The 22914-nt window shown below is 38.4% G+C and overlaps 2 protein-coding genes across 4 annotated transcripts; one reads left to right on the top strand and one right to left on the bottom strand.

Moving 5' to 3' along the window:
* Positions 1-3041: 3041 nt before the first annotated feature.
* Positions 3042-8456, bottom strand: zgc:113223 (uncharacterized protein LOC541424 homolog). Its single transcript, XM_023263267.3, has 8 exons — positions 8312-8456; positions 7090-7147; positions 5670-5794; positions 5483-5557; positions 5307-5402; positions 5083-5211; positions 4044-4205; positions 3042-3969 (listed from the first exon to the last, which is right to left on the bottom strand). Exons 1-8 carry the CDS (start codon positions 8366-8368, stop codon positions 3826-3828), a joined length of 846 nt encoding a protein of 281 aa, XP_023119035.1. The 5' UTR covers positions 8369-8456; the 3' UTR covers positions 3042-3825.
* reep6 (receptor accessory protein 6) lies at positions 6202-22661 on the top strand. 3 transcript variants are annotated; one of them, XM_035944946.2, is made up of 10 exons: positions 6202-6274; positions 6941-6990; positions 10725-10905; positions 16020-16113; positions 16872-17010; positions 17355-17523; positions 17598-17728; positions 19015-19037; positions 19609-19631; positions 20516-22661. In XM_035944946.2, exons 1-8 carry the CDS (start codon positions 6265-6267, stop codon positions 19027-19029), a joined length of 789 nt encoding a protein of 262 aa, XP_035800839.1. In that variant the 5' UTR covers positions 6202-6264; the 3' UTR covers positions 19030-19037; positions 19609-19631; positions 20516-22661. The 3 variants fall into 3 exon arrangements, with proteins under 3 accessions (XP_035800839.1, XP_035800837.1, XP_035800840.1); XM_035944944.2 differs by lacking the exon at positions 19015-19037; XM_035944947.2 differs by lacking the exons at positions 19015-19037; positions 19609-19631.
* The last annotated feature ends 253 nt before the right edge of the window (positions 22662-22914 follow it).

A 22914-nucleotide genomic window follows, 5' to 3' on the forward strand; every position in this document is an offset into this window, starting at 1 on the left:
GAAGAAATGACCAAAAAATCGTACCAATTTTTTTTTTTTTTGGGAGGGGGGCGGGTAATCAAAAGAAGTAAAATGTACACATATTAAAACGTAAAAGACACAACTGTTAGCTACATTTAATAAATACTTAAGTGGCAGTTGGCCGTGTTGCATGTTGGGATGTAGCCGCCATGTTGTCAGGGATGCGCTGTTACCTGCACCTGCTTACGTTTTTCCTGGTAGGGTTCACCTTCCATTTCTCTTTCCTTCTCGGTCACATTTGACCAACTTTTCAGCCTGGTAGCGTAAAAGGTAAGCTAGAACCGTAGACTGTATAGTAAATCTTTATTATACAGTTTATGGCTACAACTAACCAGCAGACACATTATCTATAGCTGAGGTTAGCTAACTGGCTAAAATTAGCGTAGCTTCGTTAATCTCAATATCAACAATTCATGTACGAACATAGACTCCTGAAATGTGCCTTTTACACTCGTTAAAGCGCTGAAAAGTCAAATGTTAACTGTCTCCTTTAAACATTAGCAGGATCCAAACTGTTTCCTCACTTAAAGAGAGACTGAGTGCAGTTCACTCAGGTGATGCAGCAGCTCTATAGTTACGTCTTTTGACGTGTCATTGTAATCGTACGTAGCTGCATTAGCCTGAACGCTTTTACTGCACAGGAAATAGCTGAGCTGCTGCACAGATTCACAGTTTATGGAGCTAAATCGGTGGAACAAAGTGTTCAGGATGAAACGAGGACCACCTGGGCTGTCTATACAGTATTATTTTCAGCAAAAGCCCAAACATCATGTCCACGAGCGATTCAGTGTTTAATTCTTGTAAAATGCAAATTTTTGAGGCAAGTTTTCACTTTTGCTGTTTAATCACAATAAAATCAACAACAGAGATTTTATTAACTTAAGCAACAGATAGTGGGCCCAATAATGAATATCCAGCTATTCATACTCACTCTGTTATCTACTGCAGACACTTCATTTGAGTCTGTTTAAAGTACCTGTGCTTACCTGTGAGCCCCAGTTTTAATGGAGAAATCCTAATTGAAACCCTGATAACAAGTAACAGTTAAAGTACGGTTTAAGTAAAGGGTTCAAGTAACTGTACTAGGTAAGTGGTGAACACCTACATCCTGATAACTACAATAATTGTAAGGATAAATTTAACTATTTAAAGGTTAACTAAAACTAGTGAATACCAAATGGTTATTTTTAAGTAATAAATAGCTGAAAGTACATTATTTGAGTAGTTAATGCATTAAGAGTAATGGATAGTTAACTAATAAATTAAAAATGTTTATTATATATAGCTACATTAACTGTAATGCAAAAAGTAATGGTGAGGTAATTGTTGAAGCAAAACAATGGATAAAAAAGTTGAAGTAGTCAGATACAGTGATGAATATAAAGGAAGTATCTCTCAGTACACATCATCAAATTGGTATACATGAAATAATATTAAATGAATATATGAAAATGCTCTGTTTTTATCTTTAGCGGTGTAAACAGTAAGTGTAAAATCAAACCAAAATGCATTTGCAACCTGATATGATGTATCAAGTAAATCTTTATTATTATGCAGCCCTCTAGTGCCCGACACACATCATTCAGCTAAAACGTTGAGTGTAAGGGGCCTGATCCACTGTAAAATAAGAATGAAATAGAAAACTGCAGAGGGAACATTAAGATAATAACAGTTGAGGTTGGACAGTGAAAGGACGTCGTCACTGCTCCAACTATTTTTACCCCCTCTGAGCACTGCAGTCATTAATCTCATCAGGCGAGCGTGAGGCCGCACGAGACCGAATCCAAGCGACGACACGCAGCCACAGGTGCTCACGGGTTCTTCTGCAGCTAATCCACTACAGATTAAAGTCACAATGAAGACTTAATGAGTGAACAAGGAACAACAGGGATTAACCAGGTTTGCTGAGGGGTCTCCTGACTTTGCATGCAGGGAATTTCTCTCCTCAAGGACGCTATGGGAAACCCGTCAGGGCACAGGGTCGCTTTGCTTCATGCAAAATAACAGTTAAAGTTTAGCAGTAATTGGATATAACAATTTAAGTAATTAAATTAAATGATAGTAATTTCAGTTAAATTTAAACAGTGTGAATTTTATTACTGTAGCCAGGCGATGAAGGGCTTTAAATGTTAAGATCAGGCTTCATGATGATGTGGTCATCAGTATCTGAGCTAAGGTGTGCAGTGTAATTTTCACTGCAGCCTGCAGAGGTCATCAGCACAACAAAGATAGAAATATTTGAATTCTGAAGGTCTGGGATTGGGCTGAACGATTTGGGGAAAATATCTAATCCTGATTTTTCTCAGATATTACATGTTAATTTTTCTAAGATTCAGTTCATTATTTATTGTGTTATAGATTTACAGCATGTGATGGATCATTACTCTCAGGTGTGTCTGCCTTTCTGCCATGTCCTTCCTAACTTTCCTGCCAGGTAGAAAAAAAGGTCTGTTCTCTCCATTTTCTTTACTTTTCTGCTGCAGATGAGATGCTTTTCATGTACTTTCTCATGCTCAAGCATATCTTTGACAGATAATAGTGTACTGATTCTTGTCATGAGTTAATTTCCTCTGGCTGATACTGAGTATGTACAGTGAAAATAGAAGTGATGGTATTAGTGCGTCACATAGCGCTTGTCTCCTGCAGTTTTGTCTTTTGTTCTTCATTTTTCTGTTCTGTCACTTTCATTGACCACTAAAGTCCATGTCTTAAAGCAGTCTTAGTTATTGTTTTCCATTAGTAGAACATATAATATATCAATAATCGGCTAATAATATATGTGTGTGTGTGTGTGTGTGTGTGTGTGTGTGTGTGTGTGTGTGTGTGTGTGTGTGTGTGTGTGTGTGTGTGTGTGTGTGTGTGTGTGTGTGTGTGTGTGTGTGTGTGTGTGTGTGTGTGTGTGTGTGTGTGTGTGTGTGTATAAAACTCTCATATATGTGTGTATGTAAAGCCTACCTAACCCTAACACAATATAAACCACTTTTTGAAAATTCTGCACAAAGTTTCAAAGGACTAAGAGGAAGGATAACAATATGAACCTTTATTTCCATGTGCATACGCAATGTAGAAATACACATTTTTAACATTAAGTAGGGAAGGGCGTTTCCAAATTTTGATAAATGGTTACTTGCATAAATTTAATGATGTGCTTTACCATATGGTATCACCAGAAGGTTGATGTTACTGCTGAAAAAAAAATTGCAGCCATGAAATGGCATATAACTGGATATGGTATCAGGTGCTTTTATGACAAATACAGGCTGACTTGCCCTGTAGAGATCCAGTAAATAATATTGCCTGGACTAACAAGGACAACATTTTTGCTGCTGTTAAACTACACAAATGGGGCTCAGTTCTTCTATGGATTCTTATCTGAAATGTATAGCCACCATTCCCAACAGACAGAACAAGAACGTGTCCTATTGGCAACAGAATAAACTCAAATCTGAATTTAAAATCTGTTTAAAATTAGCAATAATTGAAGCGCAGTACGACAAATTGCAAATTCTAAATATTGGATAAGCAGTGTGCAGCAGAAAGATGGATTAGGGCCTTGTGGTAATGATGGAACAGACTTTTAGATTCACTCACTTATTTATATAAAAGAAGAAATATGATGTAGCGAGGGTTTTACTTGAGGTAGCAGTTCAACCTCCTCCTAGGGCAAGACATCAACTTGTTCACCGACACTACGAGCATCAGATCCAGATCTAAACCTATAAATTCACAGTGTCACTCTATTTTATAAACATTCAGATTTGTCAGACATTTTCTGATCTTCTTTAGACCTCTCAGCAGCAGATTCTACTCATCATCAAAGTCTGCAAAAGCAGGATACCAGAAACTGTCCTTCCTCACCGATCTCATACCAGCTGCATTTTCTTTCTGTCGTCGTAGGACTTTGTTTATCCAGGAGATCTGAGCAGCAGCCAGAGATATCATGCAGACCTACCAGGGAAAATGTTAACAGAATTGCACACTGTAATCAACCTGATGACTTGAGACTTTGGAGCTGGTGTTACCTCGAGCAGCAGCAGTCCGCCAGTCAGGCCAGCCACCAGCAGCAGGTTGTTCTTGGCCCACGACACGATCTTCTCCAGGCAGCCAGTGGTGAAGATGTCGTGACGGGCCAAAGACTCCTCCTGCTGCTGCATCCCATAACCACACATGGTGTTGAGCACAGTCTGCAGGAAGAAAGAACACGCACATGGTAACACTGTCAGGGTTTGGTGCTATCTGTATCAGTCTGATTCAGATTCTTTGAGTTGCTTGCGGTAACATTTTTATTAGAATTTTTAGAGTATTTTTAGCTATAGTATCATAGTACATTTTGATTAAACTTAACACTTAAAGTAACATTGTCAGCGAAGTTCTGTTACTTAGCCATCTGAACTCCAGTCAGTTTCTGTGCGTGTTTTGCTGCCGTCACATATTCCTCACTGATGGCTCATTTTTCATTGCAATATGAAGTCCTGCGCTTTAATGGAAACGGTGCAACCATGTGTAAGTAGAAGGAACTAAAAAGTATCTTTTGTGTCGTAAGACACAGTCAAGATGCCATAAATCATTAAAACTATCTGGAATCAACATGTCTAGCAAGGTCACACAGGCATTATCAATACTGAAAAAAATGAAGACTTGACAACCTGCACCGTTTGAACGTATTCTGCATTACAGCCCTGGCATCATTTTCATTTCATGACTGTTGGTTGCATCTGAGCCACCTATGGCTTCATGGTTGCAAAATTTTAGTTTTTGACAGTTTTTTGGCAAATTTATAAAAGAAGACGGAAAATACAGTGATTGTGACTGTGTTAAGCATAGATTTGGTGTAGTTGTGCGGTGGACTTGTACGGCATTCCTAATGCTTTCAAAGACCGTTGAAAATGGAAAAAGCTGATTATTGTTTTTGTTGATAAATGGTGTCACTTTGGGGATTTTAAAAAAAGATGCCATGCCTTTGAAACTTGCTAGCCAGTTTTGGGGTTCAGTGGGTTAAACATCAGATTATAGGTTGTAAACTTTCTGCAGTTGAGAAAGACTTAACAGACTGGTTCCGACCTGGTTCTGAAAATGAATGCAGCAGGAGAAGGGAACCCCACAGGCCTCTAGGCTAGGGTTGGTGTCTGAACACTCAAAGTACATGTTCTGGGACCAGTCCTTGTAGCTCTCGACTCCACAGCACTGGAACTGCAAGCACAACAAACACAGCCACAGCACAGTCACCGTACCACTGTTTATTATACTATGTGTATTGAAATGTGTGTATTTGAAAATCTCAGAACCTTCTTCTGGATGAAGTCAATAGCGTTCTCCAGGTCCCAGTCCTCCCTGTAGCGGACGATGGCCTTCATCATTAGCTTCTCTGTTCTCTCCATCACCTGAACAACAGCAGCATCAGGTTTGTTTTTTGTTTGGTACTTCAGTTTGATATAATTCTGTGAATGCAGTGTGATGTTACCATGTCAGTGAAGAGGTATCCCACGACTCCAGCTGCGATCTGCAGGAGGAAGATGATCACCAAGATGGCCAGAAACTGCCAGAACAAACAAGAAGTTTGTTACAACAGATGAACCTGATGAACAGAGCAGTTCTATGCCAACATAGATCAGGCAGTGGGAATAGTCTGCATCAGACTAATGTCATACCGTCTTCAGCAGGCAGGTGGCATTTCGGAGCGCACCAAAACAGCCCAGGAAGGTGATGAGGAACATTACGGAGCCGACGATGATCAACAGCAGAGCTGGATCCACCATTAAGGTATCGACTACATCTAAACACACACAAACACATTTATATACCTCTGTTGCAATGAGGACCCTGGTTGACATGATGCATTTCCTAAAACCAAGTCTAACTCTCAGACAGCCCTTTAAAGGTCTGTTATGGTGTGTATTTAGACCCCTGCATATAAAAACTAAGCACTAGGTACATACTTAAACACAATTTTGTAATGGCGTATTTCCATTTTCTGCTACTTTATGCCTCTACTCCACTACAAATATTGTACTTTTTTGTTAATTATCTACATACAATCTAAATACTTTAAGTTACTTGCATATTCTGAGTAATAATACAAAATAAACTTCAAAAGTGACTGATGACTCCTTGTAGCACCTTGTCCTGACCTGGTTTCTATGTGCATTGGTTTTGAGACTAATTAAATGTCCTGTCCCTGACAGATCTAAAAGAAACTTTTGTTCTCACAAAGACTGACAAACCTTCAGCTGAATTCTAACCACCATGAGCAACCGTGAGTAAAAGTTCAAACATGTCAGAGAAACTTTTGGTGGCTCATTTTGCAGGAATGTGATCATCAGATTTTTGTTTTTATAACCCAGCAGGCACACAGTTGTGTTTCCATCACTTCAGGTCATGTTGTATTGCTGGATAGACAGCGATTACAACTACCAAATACAAATTCAACACTTGGAGTCAACTCTGCACTGTTGGTCTCCTTAATTTGTCCTGAAATAATGATAAAATAGGGCACAGATGGATATGAAACTGATTAATTTTGAGCTTATGAAAATAGGAGAATGATGTGGAAAATATCTGTAATATCTGAATGGTTAATGCAATATTTTAGTCAAACCTCTTCTTAATTTCTTACATTTCATATTTATTGTGCTGGTGTAAGGAGATAGAATTAGGGGGAAAAAATACCAAAATTCTGTCACTGTCCAAATACTTATGGCTTGACTGTACAATAATTTGTTGGAGACTGACTCTGACGCTAAACCAAGTCTTCACTCTGAAATGTCGTGATTTATGGTATTGGGACTTGCTTTAGTTCCTGAAGGATCAGCTGTACCAATGCTCATACTAATGCTATGTGAACTTGTACGACAGAGAGGTTCAGAATTTATAGTGTTACTGAGGAATTACTGATTATAGTCAGTCTTTTGTGTTACTGCAGGCTTCTGTGTAACCATGGTACACAAGAAAGAGGTGGAGATGATCGACAAGGTAAGAATGTAAACAAAGAAGACTGAAATAACAAAAATGTGGCGAAAACGAGTTTGTCAAAAGATAAAATTCAGGGGCTAATGAACCATGCTGATGTACCTTTCTCTTTTGCGATCTTGGCGTAGGTTCCCACTGCTATAAGGATGGCACTCACAACCTGCAGAATCACAGAGAAACAAAGATTTTAGTTTATTTTAAAATTCAAAATTACCTTAATATAAATAGCCAAGTTTAAATCCTGTAACTCTGATCATCACTAGAATAACACTTACAAGATGTCATCACAAACCATTTGTTAACATGATAAACACCTTTTTGGCCTCAGATGTCAAATGTGCTCTACATCTACAGCAAAGTTTGGAGATTTGATACTGGAAAAGTTTGGAAAATGTGGAGGAACCCTGTTTGAAACTCTGGAGCTCAGGTTCTAACTGGCAGAAATGTATCGGTGACACTTTGCTCTGAGTGCAAATACAGCAAATACAGCAAATACTCACCAAATTCCTGAAACAACCATTTCCTACAGTGAACAAGTTATTTGCTGTAAAACACCACAGCTTGTTTGTTGTATTAAGATAAGATCTACTTTATTCATCCCTGAAGAAAGTATTTAATACTTTTGATTTTTTCAGGCTGATCATTAAATAGCAATTTTAAATGAAATCATTATTTATCACTATTTTATTTATTATCCAGTTAGCTGGTATTTACTCTGTCTGTTCCTTAAAGTGAAACCCAGCTTATTTTACAGTGAACATTAAGGTCAGTGGTTAAATCATCATATGGAAAAACGTCCACTGTATGTAATTTTTAAAAAAAACCATTAATTACTCATTGATTGGCAACATGGCCTACTATCAGTTAGGAAAATGGCCTAAAATTTGCACCTGTAGAAAGAGTTGTTCCTTTGTTTTTTCCTTCCTTAAAAATATCATTGCACATGGAAATGGATTTCTCTTTGATCACAGTTGAAGAGTTGAGACCAAACCAGGAGGAAACCAACTATATACTTAGTTCCCACATACTTTTGTCCATACATTGTAGAACATCTCTACCAGTGTAATTATTTTAGATGTGTTTCTGTGAAAATCTGTTAGGTCTGAGTTACATTTTTACTGAAATTATTGCAGCACTTTTTCTGAAATGAGAAAAAATGTAACTTTGTCACAGCGAAACTTCATATTTTAGATGTTTTCAGTTCAGACCATCCTCTTCCTGTGGAAAGTTGTTGAAATCACTATTGTGTGACAGGTTTAGTAAAGTAAATTAATACGTGAAGCTTCACATTTGATCCTGAGACTGTTCAAACACAGAGACTCACCCAGAAGAAATAGCAGAAGATGAATAAAATATACTTGATTGCTCGGTATCCTCTCATGTCCTCTGTTTTTCTGTCAGACTGGTGGAGGTTTGTTACCTGCTGACATGACTGCAGGAAGACGTGTGTCAGCCTGCAGGATGCATTCCTGCTCAGAGGCTCATTCTTCAACCCCTCCTCTGCTCCTGCGGTCACTGTCAAACCTTATCGCATCTGCTTCAGCTGCATGTTTACACAGCAACACAAAGGCCTGTTAGCACCCCATCAAGACTGCAGAATTCACTTAAGCCACAGTACAAACAAAGAAGTTCTCAACTGTGACACCTGTTGCTAATTTCAGATTTAAATGATTAGATTATTTTTTGGGGCTGCACAGTGGTGTAGTGGTTAGCACTTTCGCCTTGCAGCGAGAAGATCCCTGGTTCCCGTCCCGGCTTTCCCGGGATCTTTCTGCATGGAGTTTGCATGTTCTCCCTGTGCATGCGTGGGTTTTCTCCGGGTACTCCGGCTTCCTCCCACAGTCCAAAAATATGCTGAGGTTAATTGATTACTCTAAATTGCCCGTAGGTGTGAATGTGAGAGTGCTTGTTTGTCTTTGTATGTGGCCCTGCGACAGACTGGCGACCTGTCTAGGGTGTCCCCTGCCTTCGCCTGAGTCAGCTGGGATAGGCTCCAGCCCCCCCCCCCGCGACCCTAATGAGGATTAAGCGGTGTATAGATAATGGATGGATGGATGGATTATTTTTTGACATCTTAGTCTGTTTTCTGTCAGTAAATCCAGTTATTACGACCAAACTCTAAGCCAGTCTCTCTAAGTCTGTGCGGCTCACCTAGCAGTGGTATTTAGTCCCGTTTCCTGTCTAATATTTTTCAGATGGAATGCTATCATTACTCTGTGACGGAGTTATGTAACGATCGGCGTATGTTTGTCCATCTGTTATTCTGTCTGTGCTACATTACTCAAAAACAGACAAACGGATTTGGTTGAAATTTTCAGGGAAGGTCAGAATGACACAAGGATCAAGTGACTAGATTATGGCAGTGATGCGGCTTATTGTCTGGATCCATGGATTTGTTAAAGATTTCTGTATCATTGCAACATAGCGGCACGACATCACTAACTATGACAACAAGTGAACACTGTCAGCTGCCTGCTGATGATCACATCATTGCGATCCTACCACAAATCCACTGCTGTGGACTTATCAGAACTTATCCGTCGGAAATGATACAAGGAAAAGTTTGAGATTAAATTGTGGGGCTGTTTCCAAGTCCATCAATTCCTGTCACCTGCTACATATTTAGGTCACGTGATTCGGTATCCGTGCATATCATATACATGTTTAACACATGCCTGTGCTCAGCGCAAGGTCTTTTGTTTTTGGGTGCATCTATATTAAATGGCCACATTCTATTGTGCTGTGATTTCTCATCATCAATAACTAATTAACAAATGCTGCATTTCTAACTAAAAAATGCTGCATTTCTGAAAATGCCATATGGGGGAATGAACAGCCTTGGTGGAGTACAGCGTGCTGAGTGCTTTTCCTTTTAATCCTTTAACTGATTCATTATCATCTCAACATAGGGATACCTGACTGAAGGTAACATTACTGTCACACCTATATTACCCAATAACGTTCTATCAGCTGTTTTTCTCAGATGATTTCTTGTGTTATTCTCACTGAATTTAGTTCATAAATTAGTTTCTTACTATCAGACACATAACATCAGGTCAAACTGATGAATCTGCTGAACAAAAGGAGGAAACTTGTACTGATCAGGAGCTGCAGTGCGTGAGTCCACAGATGTGGATGCTTAGTAACACTTTACATTCAAACAGTAATTATTTAATTAATCTGTCCTATTAAATGGTTTATATTTAGTGCAATACATTTTTTCATAGTTTTCATTTAAATTTGATGTATAATTTTAGTTTTCATTGTAGAACAAAAGATCGCTTACAAATATTTTTCATCATTAATTAGTCAAATTAACTGATTCTGATCCATTTTACATTGAACTGCGTGTCTGTTTTATAGAAAGCAGTAAATGAGCGCGTTAGGAGGTGGTTTCGGATGCAGAGTCTTAACCCTGTTTGTGATGTGTGTTTCCATTTCAAACTCTTAAAAACCGTGGCCCATTTTTGCTGTGTCAGATATTTGTTCAGTGTGTCTTGTACACTACAGACATCAGCAGAGAAAAAAATAACACATTTATGATAATACTCTGTAGTTTCTGTATGCTAATACATGCTTTTAAGAATGAAAATGTTCATCAAAAGAACTTTCAAAGAATGAATCTGTCAGTTTATTGACTGTTAGAGCTCCTCCTCCTGTGCTGCTCCTCCTCCTCATTAAAGCAGATTGGTACTGTGGGAGGATTACACTCTGCTGTGTTTTCTTTTCCACTGCAGGTTGCCCTCCTCCGACTTCTCCGCTGTCTGAGGACCAGATTGAGGACCATGGGCCTGCTGGATGTTTTCAACTCCATCAAAGTCAAAGCTGAAAACTTTCTGAATGAGAAGAATGTGGTGACAGATTTTCTGGCGAAGTTGGAGGAGAAAACTGGGATAAAGAAGAAGATCATCGCTGCTGGTATGTGAGCTTTGAGCTCCTGTTGTTCAATCTGCTCGGTTGATGTCAAACACCTTCTGGATCATTCTGCTGTCGCTCTGTTTAAATTTAGTTGGTTGTACCTGCCTGTTGCATGCTATTGGGTGACTGAAGAGGATTCAGGTAATCCTCCTGTGAACAGCTGCTGTCTGTAAACAGTAAGCTGGAAATGTTTGGCCTCGATTTGGCCACAATTCATTTCTGCTCTGATAAGTCTTCATTGATTAACAAGCATCAGAGGACTTTTATTTAATGCAAAAGATGTCATTTATTGTGTTGAGCTCAGAAAACTGTAAATATTTGCAGCTCTGCAGAGTTTTAGCTTTTTTGAGCTCTTAGTTTTGGTTTTGTGGTACGTTTCCTGTCTGGTTCAGTGTCAAAGCTCTAACAGGACATGTCTTTGTCTTTAGCAGACACCTATGTTCAGTACTTCCTGGACGTTTTATTTGATACGTCCTGGAACAGGGTTTCTACAAGACCTGGGTGATAAATTGACGGCAATATGTATCTGTGAAAGACACTTCATCACTAGCATAAGACACTAGTTTATTGGAATCAAATGCATCATCAGGTGTAAACTGCTATGAAATAACACAACAAAAACATAAAGTTTGGTTGTGGAGAGAAAGCCAAACCTGCTTCCTCCTTGGCTCATAAACAGCCTATAATATCCCTTGATGGAGCTCCTTCCTCCTTCGAAACTCTTCTGCACTTCCCAACAGATTTCCCAGGACGTGCTTGTGCGCAGCCACCTGAGCTTCTCATCACAACTTCCTGTGGTGTGAGGCCGGTGGGGACCAGTGGTAGCCCTTTAGCGAAATGGACTTCATGGTCTAAAAGCATGCTTTGGGGAAGGTGGTGTCACCCCCGCTACCTTCACCTAAGCAATAAAATCCCAGCGGCCTACTCTGGGCTGACTGACTTGACTGGTCCAGTGATACCTGGTACAGACCAGCCACTCTGAACCTTATCCTCAGTACCGTGCAGCGGTTATTTATATGTTATTAATTTGTTAATCTTCATCAGTTTCTTATTTGTTTGGTCATTTTCAGTCGAACAAAATGCTTGCGTGTTCAGAGTTACAGGTTGACTGCTGTTTATAGTAACATGATATGTGTCTGTTATGCAACAAGAGTTCAAAATAGAGATCTCTGGTCCTTTCAGGTCTTGTATTAACTTGTGCTTCTTGGTCAACTTACGAAATACAACCATATCTACAGGTCCTTCAGAGGAGATGCCTTGGTTTCATCTCTAAGAAGCTGTTCTGTCTAAACAATCTAGAAATAATATTTTCACATGGTATGGAAAACCAAATACTAATGTTTAAACTTACAAACTATTGCCAACAAGCCAAAAGGAAAGAGTCTGTAGTTTATTATTTACCTACTAAACTCCCAAGTTTTATAAATGTTTATTCATTTATTGGATCTATTTGTTCATTACTTTTTGATGATTAGATTAAATGACTAGCTGTGTACTTTGATTCATAGGTTAAAGTGGTTCCATTTCAAGTAAGATGCTTTTATTCAACCAAAACCATTTCTGCTGCTGGCAGGAGAGCCTCATAACTGCACCAAATTCAGCATCTGCAGCACATTAGTTTGAAATGAAATGCAACACTGTTTTGCATATTTACTCAGTAAATACCAAATCTGAACCTTGTGTGAAAGTTTCAGAGTTTGGCATTGGTGTAATTACTGATAAAGCAAAGCTTTTCTGTATAGGGAAACCTTTATGACTGTGTTTATATTTTTTTCCGTGGACAGTGGAACACCAATATGTTCAGTATGGTGAATAAAAATAATGATTATAGGTAGCAGCGGTCTTTGGACAAACATGTTGTTGCAGGTTTAGTAAAAAGCTGGTCACTGAACTTGTTTGGGTTTGGTGTGAGTTGATTTGTGTGGGTTAGCACTGTCCCTCCTCAGACAATCCTTCTTACCAGGATACTCTCCTTCAAGATGTATGTGACATGGGAAGACCCACACCATCACAACAATAGATTTTTTCTGCATCATACACAACCTGAACATTAATGGAGATAAATCCTCTCCTATTTACAAGAAGTTATTTGTTTCTAGATAGTGCCTGGATATGTATGAATGCCAAGTATGCAAAGTCTTTGCGAGGTGTGTCCTTGATGGCTTCTTGTGGGATAGATCAAGAAACATATTGAGGCCTTTTCAGACGTGAAATATGTAACAGCTAGCTTCATGAATCAAGTGATGGCACTCTTCCATTATTGTGTGTGACAGCTCACCTGTATGATGTGAACAAAAACACAGTGTGATTCTAGCCCAGACCAATTCTGACTGTCTTCATATCGGGGATAATTTATAATTATAAGTAGTGAAATTACATGTGTTGTGCCACGTGCACAAATACGTGCAGGTCTCTTGCTTTGAATATGCTCATGGGGATTCTGCTGCTCTCTGATGCTGCAGGCATTTAATGGACTCAGAGAAAAGACTCTCTATGATGTGTTTGGGCAAATATTGATGCTGAAATGAAAAAAAAAGCCTCATATTAGTCACTTCACACAATTTGAAGTACCGTTATTTGTGCAAGTCTATTTGTTAATATGACTGGGTGCAGTTTAGACTTGTGCCATGTTGAAAGTGATACAGAATTGTTACTAGGCCTGAAGTAGTAAAATTGCTGTTGTGACTTTTACAGAAAAGTAAGCAGAGTGCTCGTTTAGAAGTGAAGCTGACACGTTCAGTTATTTTCAGATTAACGGAATAAAGTCTGTGTCTGAAACAGGCTGTGGTGAGGCAGAGAAACTTTTGAGTTTGCCGGCTTGCTGTACCTCAGCTTGCATTTATCATATCAGGAAACATCCATTGGTGTAACATGGAAGAGAAAGCGCTGCATTTCTATCTTTCAACAAGTTGCAGCTTCAGGGATAATTTACCAGTTAATTCAAACGGTGGATCACTACTGAAATTAACTTTCTCAATACGTTCTCTCTCTACGTGTATTCAGAAGTTTGGTATTTCATCCTTTCACCTTGGAAACTAGTCAAGGCTTTTCACCATACACCTACCTCTCACCAGGGGTAAGACTGAGTGTCAGATGTAGCACTACACCCAGATGGTGCAACAGGTAGAAATGCGTCAAAGGGTTTAAAGTGCATTAAACTGGACCACAGGACTAGTTCAGGGTAAGTCTCAAATCTTCAGAGGACTAGTTCATGTTAAGTCTCTAGTCTTCAGCATACTAGTTCAGATCCTCAGAGGACTAGGTGACAGCAGGTTTCCAGTCTTACAGGGACCAGTTCAGGTTAACCATCTAGTCTTCAGAGGACTAGTTCAAGTCAGGTCTCAAGTCTGAAGTGGACTGGTTTGGACAAATCTCTGTTCTCTGGACAACTAGTTCAGGACAAGTTTCAAGTTTTTCAGAGGACTAGTTCAGATTGTCAGGGGACTGGTTTTAGTAAGTCTCACTGTGACACTGCAGTCCTCGTGAACATGCAGTGAGCAGCGGTGTAGTGTGAGTGCAGTGATGCCGGTTCAGTGTATCAGTATCTCAGTGAGCAGGACATGATGTCAGTGTGGTGCCTGGCGCTCGCTGCCTCCAACTGTGTGCAGTGACGTTAAAGCAGATTATCCACAGAGATAGACAGCAGAGCAGAGCGGCCTCATGAGTGAACAGCAACATAAGCTGATCAGAGGTAGGACACATACATTTATACGTTGCTTCTTGTCTGTCTGTCAACTGCAAACTGTCAGTAAACTCATCATTTGTCTTTAAATCTGCCCAGATGTGATTTGCCATATTTTTTGACCCTCTAAAGCTGGACTGACTGTAGAGATTAAAAAAATTCTTCAGTTTATTAAGTCTGTCCTCAAACAACAGTCAGTAGCTCATATGGACATTGAATCAGGACTGATTTGTCGTAATAATTTCTCCTGTTTTTTCTGGACATTATGGGAGATCCTTTCTTCCAGTGTGAGCGAGAGGGGCCAAAACCCACAGTCCTCATCCTGTGGATTACTATGTTTTACAGTGTATCAGCCAAATGAAGTGCTCATATTTCAAAACTACAGTCCTTTACATGTGAAATTTCCTGTTTGTGTTAATAACCTGTTCTTTTGGCCTGATTTTTGCCACGAACTAGTTGGGATGAGAATCAAAATGAACATTTATCTAGTTGGTTGTTGATTGCTGTGCAGTTTGAGGTCAAGAATATTTACCTTAGTGATGACTGAGAAAAAGGCCCATTTTAAGTTGAATCTCACCATAAGATGGCTTGGACTTCTGGCGGCTTACAGGCGTTGGTTAGCTGCAGTTTGAGCAGGTCATTGATCTGCTCTCACTGGTCCTAATATGTCATGAGGTCACGTTTTTTTGTCATTTTTGTGGAAATTTCTGATATGATGAACTGCTTTCACTCTGACAGCCAAAGCCTTGTTGTTACATGGTTCTGCTTTGTGTTTTTGTTTAATCCAGGCCTTAAAACTGTAATTTATTAAGCTAAATTCACTGCTAACCAGGGAGTTCATAAGTCTGCAAACAAGCTGGTGACTATGTTTAATTGCTGTATATTCATATATCTGTACTACTACTTTTAAGTAAACTTTAGCACACAATTCCCTCAAAGTCGGTACTTACAGATATGAGGCACTTGAGTATTTCCATTTTATGGTGCTTTTACTAAACCACATTTAGCAGCTTTACAAATTCACATTTCTGCACACAAAGAAGATTTAAGAAAGCAAGATTAAAAAAAAAAAAAAAAAAATTTAAACCACTGAGCAGCAAATTAAAGTAAAATGATTGGTGGATTAAAATTAATAACATTAAATGTCAACCTGTCGAAATACTAAACATGTAATGTTTTCTTGCAGCTGTTTAAACATCTACAACAGTAAAATGCTGCCATGAAAAAGATTTGTCAAACTCACAGAGTACTTTTACTTTTCATTTTTTTCAGTACATTTTTCTGATTATACTTACATACTTGAACTTCAGTAAAAGATCTCTGCGCTTCTTCCATCACTGCTAAAAACAAACAAACTACATTAAAAATAGCTTTATTGTTAAACCTACATCAGAGTGGACATGATGTTTGTCTCCTGTGTGTCCTCGTCCAGGTGCCGTCTCACTGACTGGACTCTACCTGGTGTACGGATATGGTGCCTCCCTGGTCTGCAACCTGATTGGTTTTGTCTATCCAGCTTATTATTCGTAAGTTTTTCTCATCTGTTTGTAATTGTAGTTCATGTTCACACTCATTTTTTCAATTAAGCAATGAGTTGTTTAGTCTATGAAATGTCAGAAAATGGTAAAAAGTGTCAGTATTTCCTAAAGCCCGAGATGACAAATGTCTTGTTGTGTCCACAATTGAAAGATATTCAATTTAATGCCACAGAGGAGGAAAGAAACCAGAAAATATTCACATAAAAGAAGATGAAATCAGAGACTTTTCACTTATATTTTATTTAAAAACATTCTGACACTAATTAGTCAGTTATCAAAATAATTGGGGATTCATTTAATAGTTGACAATTTCACTAAAACTACAAAAAGGTACACCAAATTAATTATTTTCAGAAGACTGTAAGCGAATTTCCAGCAAAAAATAACCAATTGGTAGGGCTGACAAGGAAACACAGACATGAACTTTGGCTCACAGGACCAAACTTAACACATTTATCGCTAAAAAAAATTTGGAGAAGAGCTTTAGGATGTTACAAGGTTCGATGAGCTTAATAGAAGTTTTTACATGAATTTTTTTCAAGAAAACCCCTGATATGAATTGTGAGGCTAGTACACATGAAATGACAGAGTTTTGATCCCCCAAACCGAATTTTAAAATATTTTTACACCTCCCCCTGTAAAGTTAATCCTGTCTGAATGGATCAGGCTCAGTGGTGCAGACATAATCATGTCATCATCATAATCAATGCATTTCAGCTCTGTTGAAACACTCTGGGTCTCTGCAGAATCAAAGCCATCGAAAGTCTGAACAAAGAAGACGACACAAAATGGCTGACGTACTGGGTGGTGTACGGCGTCTTCAGTCTGGGCGAGTTCTTCTCCGATATTTTCCTCTACTGGTTCCCGTTTTACTACGCTTTTAAGGTGAGAACACACTCAGGAATAATGACCAAGATAAGAGCTTAGAAGTAAAGCTAATGAAACTGGCATGAACATAACCAAGAGTAGCTCAAGTCAACCCAAATTAAAGGCTGCAACTCGCCTGATAAGTCATTCAGTGTTCAGTAGTGGAAATCAGGAGGAAACTGTTGCTTAGAGAAGGTGTAAGTTGTTTGTTTTGACCTGAACACTGAAGTAAATGTGATTTTATATAGAGTTCTGAATGTTTTACCTCTACAACATCAACCAGGCTAACAAGCACTATAATAAAACAAGTTCCGGTCCAGTAAATGCAGTAATCCACATTCATCTGTCCTCTGTGGTTCCAGTGTCTCTTTCTGTTGTGGTGCATGGCCCCGATGTCCTGGAACGGCTCCCAGATCATCTACAACAAAGTGGTTCGGCCCATCTTCCTCCGCCATGAGGCCACGGTGGACAACATGGTCAGCGACATCAGTGGGAAAGCCATGAGCGCTGCAGAGAACCTCACCAGAGAAGGTACGACCAGCCCAAGATCACTACTGAGCGCCCTCATGCCAGGTTTAATCCTCCTCCTGCTTCTTCCTCCTCAGTTCTGTCCACTCTGGTGAAGAATAAATCTCTGGTGACGCCAGCACCACCCGAGACCAAAAGTTTACCAAGCTCATCAGGAGAAACATCATCAGCTAAAGTTGCTCCATCGCTGCCAAGTGAAGAACAAAGAGTATGAAACTGCACTTGCTCTACCTTTTCCCAATTTGCCCACCTTACACCAGTCCCAGTAAAGATGCCTGAACCAGTTTATTACAACTTGGAACACTAACGCAGCTTAGGAATAGAGCCAAGTTGTAATAAAGTGGGCTTTGACCTCCTTATGTGTCCTTGTAGAGACAAACAGTGTAGATGTTCCTTTTTCTAAGGTTTGTTCTGAGCTGCTGTCTGATGGTTCTGGATGAGTTCTGCAGTCGGAGTCCCAGATGGACTCTCAGATCAGTTTCAGACCGCAGGATGTTTCTGTGTTAGATCAGCTGATTATTGAGTTATTTTCTTAATATATATGTCTTCTGTTGTTCAGTCTGGATCAGTAGGTTAGCTGTGTACTTGCCTGACATCATGTTTGCAGACTGCAGAGTTTGGTTGTCAGGTTCATTTTGGAGCAGCTCCTGGATTCATTAAACTCAGATGAATCTTAGAATTGATCAGCAGAGTCCCGCTGACACAGTTTTTACAGCTGATTAATATCCGGAGCTCATTGAGCTCAGAGCTGAGAATTAGGACCTCCATGTTCAGGATCAGTGAGTTTGTGTAATATCGGGTGGAAAAAATAAGATACAAGATAGCTGATTTTTTTGTATTTTTATACTTTTGTATTAGAACATTTTTAAATATCTTTTATTTATTTTCCATTGTTGTAACACTTTATCAATGTTTTTTAAAAATTTAGTAATTTTTTTTGTTTCAATTTTCATTTTTTATTTTTTTTTTATGTTTTGTTAAAAAATTATTTTGGGGGCTCTTGTCAATATTTATGGACATTTTTTTAAATAAGACCTAGGCGCCTGTAATGTTTCAGCTGTTGTTTTTAGCTGCTCAGCTGATGCTCTGGTTGGAGTTATGGGTTTATTAACACTTCATTTGGATTCAGTTAAAAATGTTTTGGGTTTGAAAATATTTGATAAAAAACATTGAATCAAAGTAAGAAGCTGTTTCTGCTCTTTCAAATATAGAATCAGATTGATGAACAAGTAATCACTTATTGAAGATGACCTGCTGTGTGTCTGCTGGCTAGTTGAGGTTAAAATTGTCATGAAGCTGTGTTTAAAAAATCGAAAGAAGAAGAAGAAGAAATTGTGTATTATTGAGATGTTGCTAATATTGAGGCCTCCCTGCCACACAGCTTTAGATTTTATTACCTTATGTTTCCTGCAGCTCCCCCTTCGTGAACTGTTTGAGGTAGAGATCAGGAATAAACTCTGACCTTTTGCTAATGCTGCTGTGTTACTGTTCCAGCCTTTTCTGGGTTAACCAGTTTGGTAAGTTGGCTTGTTTGGTGTTAGAATAGTGTACTATTCTCCAGACAGTGAATGTGATGTGGAGAGAATTAGCATGAACCCTCGTAGACATGTCATGTTTCTGTTGTGTTTGAAGGTAAAATAGCTTTCTTCTTCAGTGGTGCTTGTGATGCTCCCTGCTCCTTTTTACCTGCTGCTCTATGTAGACCTAATGGATCACTTTTGGTTTTGTTTGTTTGTTGTCCTGTCAGACTGTACCCTGGTAAAGGAAGAGCAGGAGACCTGATACTGATCCCTGTGGGATGCCTTTAGGAGACAATTTAAGCGTTTTGGTTTGAATCCCCCAGTTAAGGTTGTCAGTTAAAGACCTGTAAGCACGAATCATGCAGGGCTGCTGTGGTCTCAGTTTGTGTATCAGAACGCATTGAAGTTACAAAATTAAACTCTGGTTTTCTAAGTTTATTTACCAGATGGTTGTTTTGGAGCCAGAATATCCAAAGATGACTTTTGTTCTTTTACCACTTTAAAATGTTTCCTTGAAAGTTTCTTGTTTTTAACTGTTGGTTGTGTCTGTTGTTTGTCTGCACATCAGGAGGAACTCAGTGTAGATTGACGGTAAGTTACTCATGCTGACAAGTTGTAAAAAACACAAAGGCTAAATGATTATTTCCTCATAGTTTGTTTTTGACTTGGACACGGACAGTTCTTATTTTTTTCTCATAAGAAATGTCATTTCTCATATAGAAATGTTGAAATCACGAGAAAACAATTTATATCTTGTTCTATTTAAACTAAAGGACATTCAACAAGTTTCTCCTACGGAGATTAAATCAGACTCATTTATCCTAATCAGTGCTGCTATAATTGGATCAGTTGTACAGGACAGTACAGAGTAAAGATCTGTATCATATTATCAAAATAGAGAATTACAGCTGCAGGAGGGAGGATACAAGACGCATTAAATAATAGGAGCTGTGAAATTTGTCTGAAAAATATTTTTTTAAAAATGAAAAAAAATATTTGACATCCATTATTTCCAAATTTTTCACAAGCAATTGTCTTGGGTAGAACTGTGTCACAGGAAAACACACGACCAGTCAAAAATTTGGACACACCTCTTTTAATGGTTTTTCTTTATCTTCATGACTATTTACATTGTAGATGCTCACTGAACTCAACAAAACTATGAATGAACACATATGGAATTATGTAGTAAACAAAAAAGTGTGAAATAAGTCAAAACATGTTTTATATATTAGATTCTTCAAAGTAGCCACCCTTTGCTTCAGTTACTGCTTTACACACTCTTGGCATTCTCTGAATGAGCTTTATGAGGTAGTCACCTGAAATGGTGTATTTGAACCAGGAATACACTAATTCTTGGTTAATTTAGTTATGAAGCTGTGAATTGTCTTGATTACATACTTACAAAATTAGAAGGAAAAATATCAGAAACCCATAAAACAACTTGTGATTGTTGCTTCTTTGTTGTTTCTCAGTCTGTCAGATAGCAGCGGAGGAAGAGGAGGAGCTTCAGTGAGGAAGAGGAGGACAGAGCGAAGGTTTTCCTCTTCATCTTGACAGCATCACTCCTGTCACAGAGACTCATTTCCTTTTTAAAGGTTTTACTTTTGTCCCAGGCTGCAGCAGGAATTCATGGAAAAATGTTGCTGGCACAGAAAATCTCTGCAAACTGTTTCTTGTTTTCTTTTCACTTCAGTTATTTATATTTATGATTTTAAACATCCATGGTTGATTTATTTATTTTGATGCGAAGCTTCTACAACTGTAAATTATAATTCACTCATTAACTTACTGATCTGTAACTGAACTGTTGTCCTGATATAGATACCACACCAGGACCTTGGACACTAGCATTTGTAGCTCGTTGTAGCTTGCCGTGATCGTATAGTGGTTAGTGCTCTGCGTTGTGGCCGCAGCAACCCCGGTTCAAATCCGGGTTACGGCAGATGGGCTGTATTTTGTGAAATTACCTGCTGAAGGATCAGAAAAAGTTTGCCATTTTGTAATTTGAGAGGTTTTATTATGTGAAGTGACACCAGTATAAGGAAGAACTTCAGATCTCCTACTTAACCTCTGTAGTTTAGAATGATTGAAAAATCATTCATAAGCTCAGTTCACACAGAATAAGCAGAGTCTGTGTTTTACTTGAAATCACTGACATTATCTGTGATTTTAGCAGGCAGCTATATAATTCAGTGTTGAGCCACTTAAAAGAAAGAAAAATGCTCCCAGCTGCATGCTGCCACGGGTCGTCCACCTAATTATCTTCGGAGATTTTGCTCTTGATGGATTTTAGCTTTTTCTGAATATGACGTAAGTGTTCTGAATTTGCACTAAAAATACTCCGAACCTTCACTTACTGTCATCAACTCTGCGATTCTGGACTGAGAAAGAACTTGCAAATTAAAACAGAAAAGCAACGTCAAATCACAGAGATGCTGATTCACACCAGACTAATGTTATTGCAGGACCTGTGTTTTGTGAAATATGGTCAGTAAATTGTGATGGAATTTTTACTTTACAGATTGCTGACATGGAAGATTCACATTGGATCATGATTCATGATCATAGACAAGAAATCCCCAAGTAATACTAGTGACGTGGAACACATTTTCTGCTGCTTCATATACTCGGCTTTATTAATATGTTAAACAGAAGAAAATGGATGTGTGATAGAAATACGTTTTTTTGTGCATCAGTAATTATTTTAATAACTGACATATTGTAATATGAATAATCCATGTATTACAGTTTGCATCCTCCAACCAGCAGGGGGTGAAGACATTTGGATGAGAAAGGCAGTAGCTAGGAGTTCTGAGGTGCTGCAGTTATACCATCAACAGATTTCTCTATAGTCTGGAAATTACTGCTTTCACAGTTGTATAGCTGCTGCTTGTTTATTTATTAATTTACTTATTTATTGCACACTTCTTCATCTACTGTACTGAATATTTCCAAGTGGGTCCAGTTTGGGTGCTTCGCATCAATTACTGTGTTTCTTTTTACCTGTTAAAATTATTATTTATACTTTTGAGTTATTTTTTTTTTGTAAATGAGACTAGACACTGAAAATCACTGGGTTAAAAATGGACCAAGTTTGGGTAAATATGGCAAAGATGCAGCACTGAATTTACTTTACCTGCTGCTGATGTGTTATTTATTGTTGGGTTATTAATCAGCCTGAAAAATATTTAGTTTCACTCAGCGTTAGTAGGGCTACATCTAGCGATTATCTCCATAGTCGATTAATCTGTTGATTATTTTCTTGATTAATCAATCAGGTGTCACATGTAAGAAGCTGTGATCAGGGAATTTAGGCTTTTTTCTTAAAAACTAACTCCTGGATTAGTCGATACTGAGTATACTAGGTGATTAATGTAGTTGTAGACGAGTACATTTTAAATGTTGCTTTTCTAAGTGCTATTTTCATTTGGTTTAGTAATTAGATTTATTCCTGAAACATCATTATTTTGACACCACAGCTGAAGTGTTTGTGTTGATGCTATATATTATCAAACTGGACTAGTTCTGACCCAGTGATTTTTAGTGCATATGGCATTATTGATATTTGATGATTACATTATGATGAGAAATAAAACCTGTCTATCAGAATCAAACAAAGTGTCCAAGCTGCTCTGTACAGATGAAGCTCTGATCACAGCACCATAAAATATATGTTTGGACAACAATGAAACAAGAAGGATTCAAATCTGTATATTCACTGAAAAATAATCTATATCATTTTAATTTGGTCTAAATTACATCCATGGTTAAATAATGTTTTCTACTTAGACAACTTAGTTTTTGTGAAGTTTTGATGCTACTTACAAAATATCTTTTTTTTTGTTTTAGTATTGTTTTTATGACAAAATAT

This window comes from Amphiprion ocellaris, chromosome 2 (assembly GCF_022539595.1).
Source record: "Amphiprion ocellaris isolate individual 3 ecotype Okinawa chromosome 2, ASM2253959v1, whole genome shotgun sequence".
Taxonomy (NCBI): Eukaryota; Metazoa; Chordata; class Actinopteri; family Pomacentridae; genus Amphiprion; species Amphiprion ocellaris.

What these genes read in the sequence shown, in the direction of transcription:
- zgc:113223 (XM_023263267.3), bottom strand. Translation starts at nt 8,368, where the DNA reads ATGAGAGGATACCGAGCAATCAAGTATATTTTATTCATCTTCTGCTAT. An exon ending in CAAGATCGCAAAAGAGAAAG is followed by an intron (nt 5,795 to 7,089) that starts GTACATCAGCAT and finishes GTGTGTGTTTAG; the next exon opens with ATGTAGTCGATACCTTAATG. An exon ending in CCACCTGCCTGCTGAAGACG is followed by an intron (nt 5,558 to 5,669) that starts GTATGACATTAG and finishes TTGTTCTGGCAG; the next exon opens with TTTCTGGCCATCTTGGTGAT.
- reep6 (XM_035944944.2), top strand. An exon ending in CGTTTTACTACGCTTTTAAG is followed by an intron (nt 17,011 to 17,354) that starts GTGAGAACACAC and finishes CTGTGGTTCCAG; the next exon opens with TGTCTCTTTCTGTTGTGGTG. An exon ending in AGAGAACCTCACCAGAGAAG is followed by an intron (nt 17,524 to 17,597) that starts GTACGACCAGCC and finishes CTTCCTCCTCAG; the next exon opens with TTCTGTCCACTCTGGTGAAG.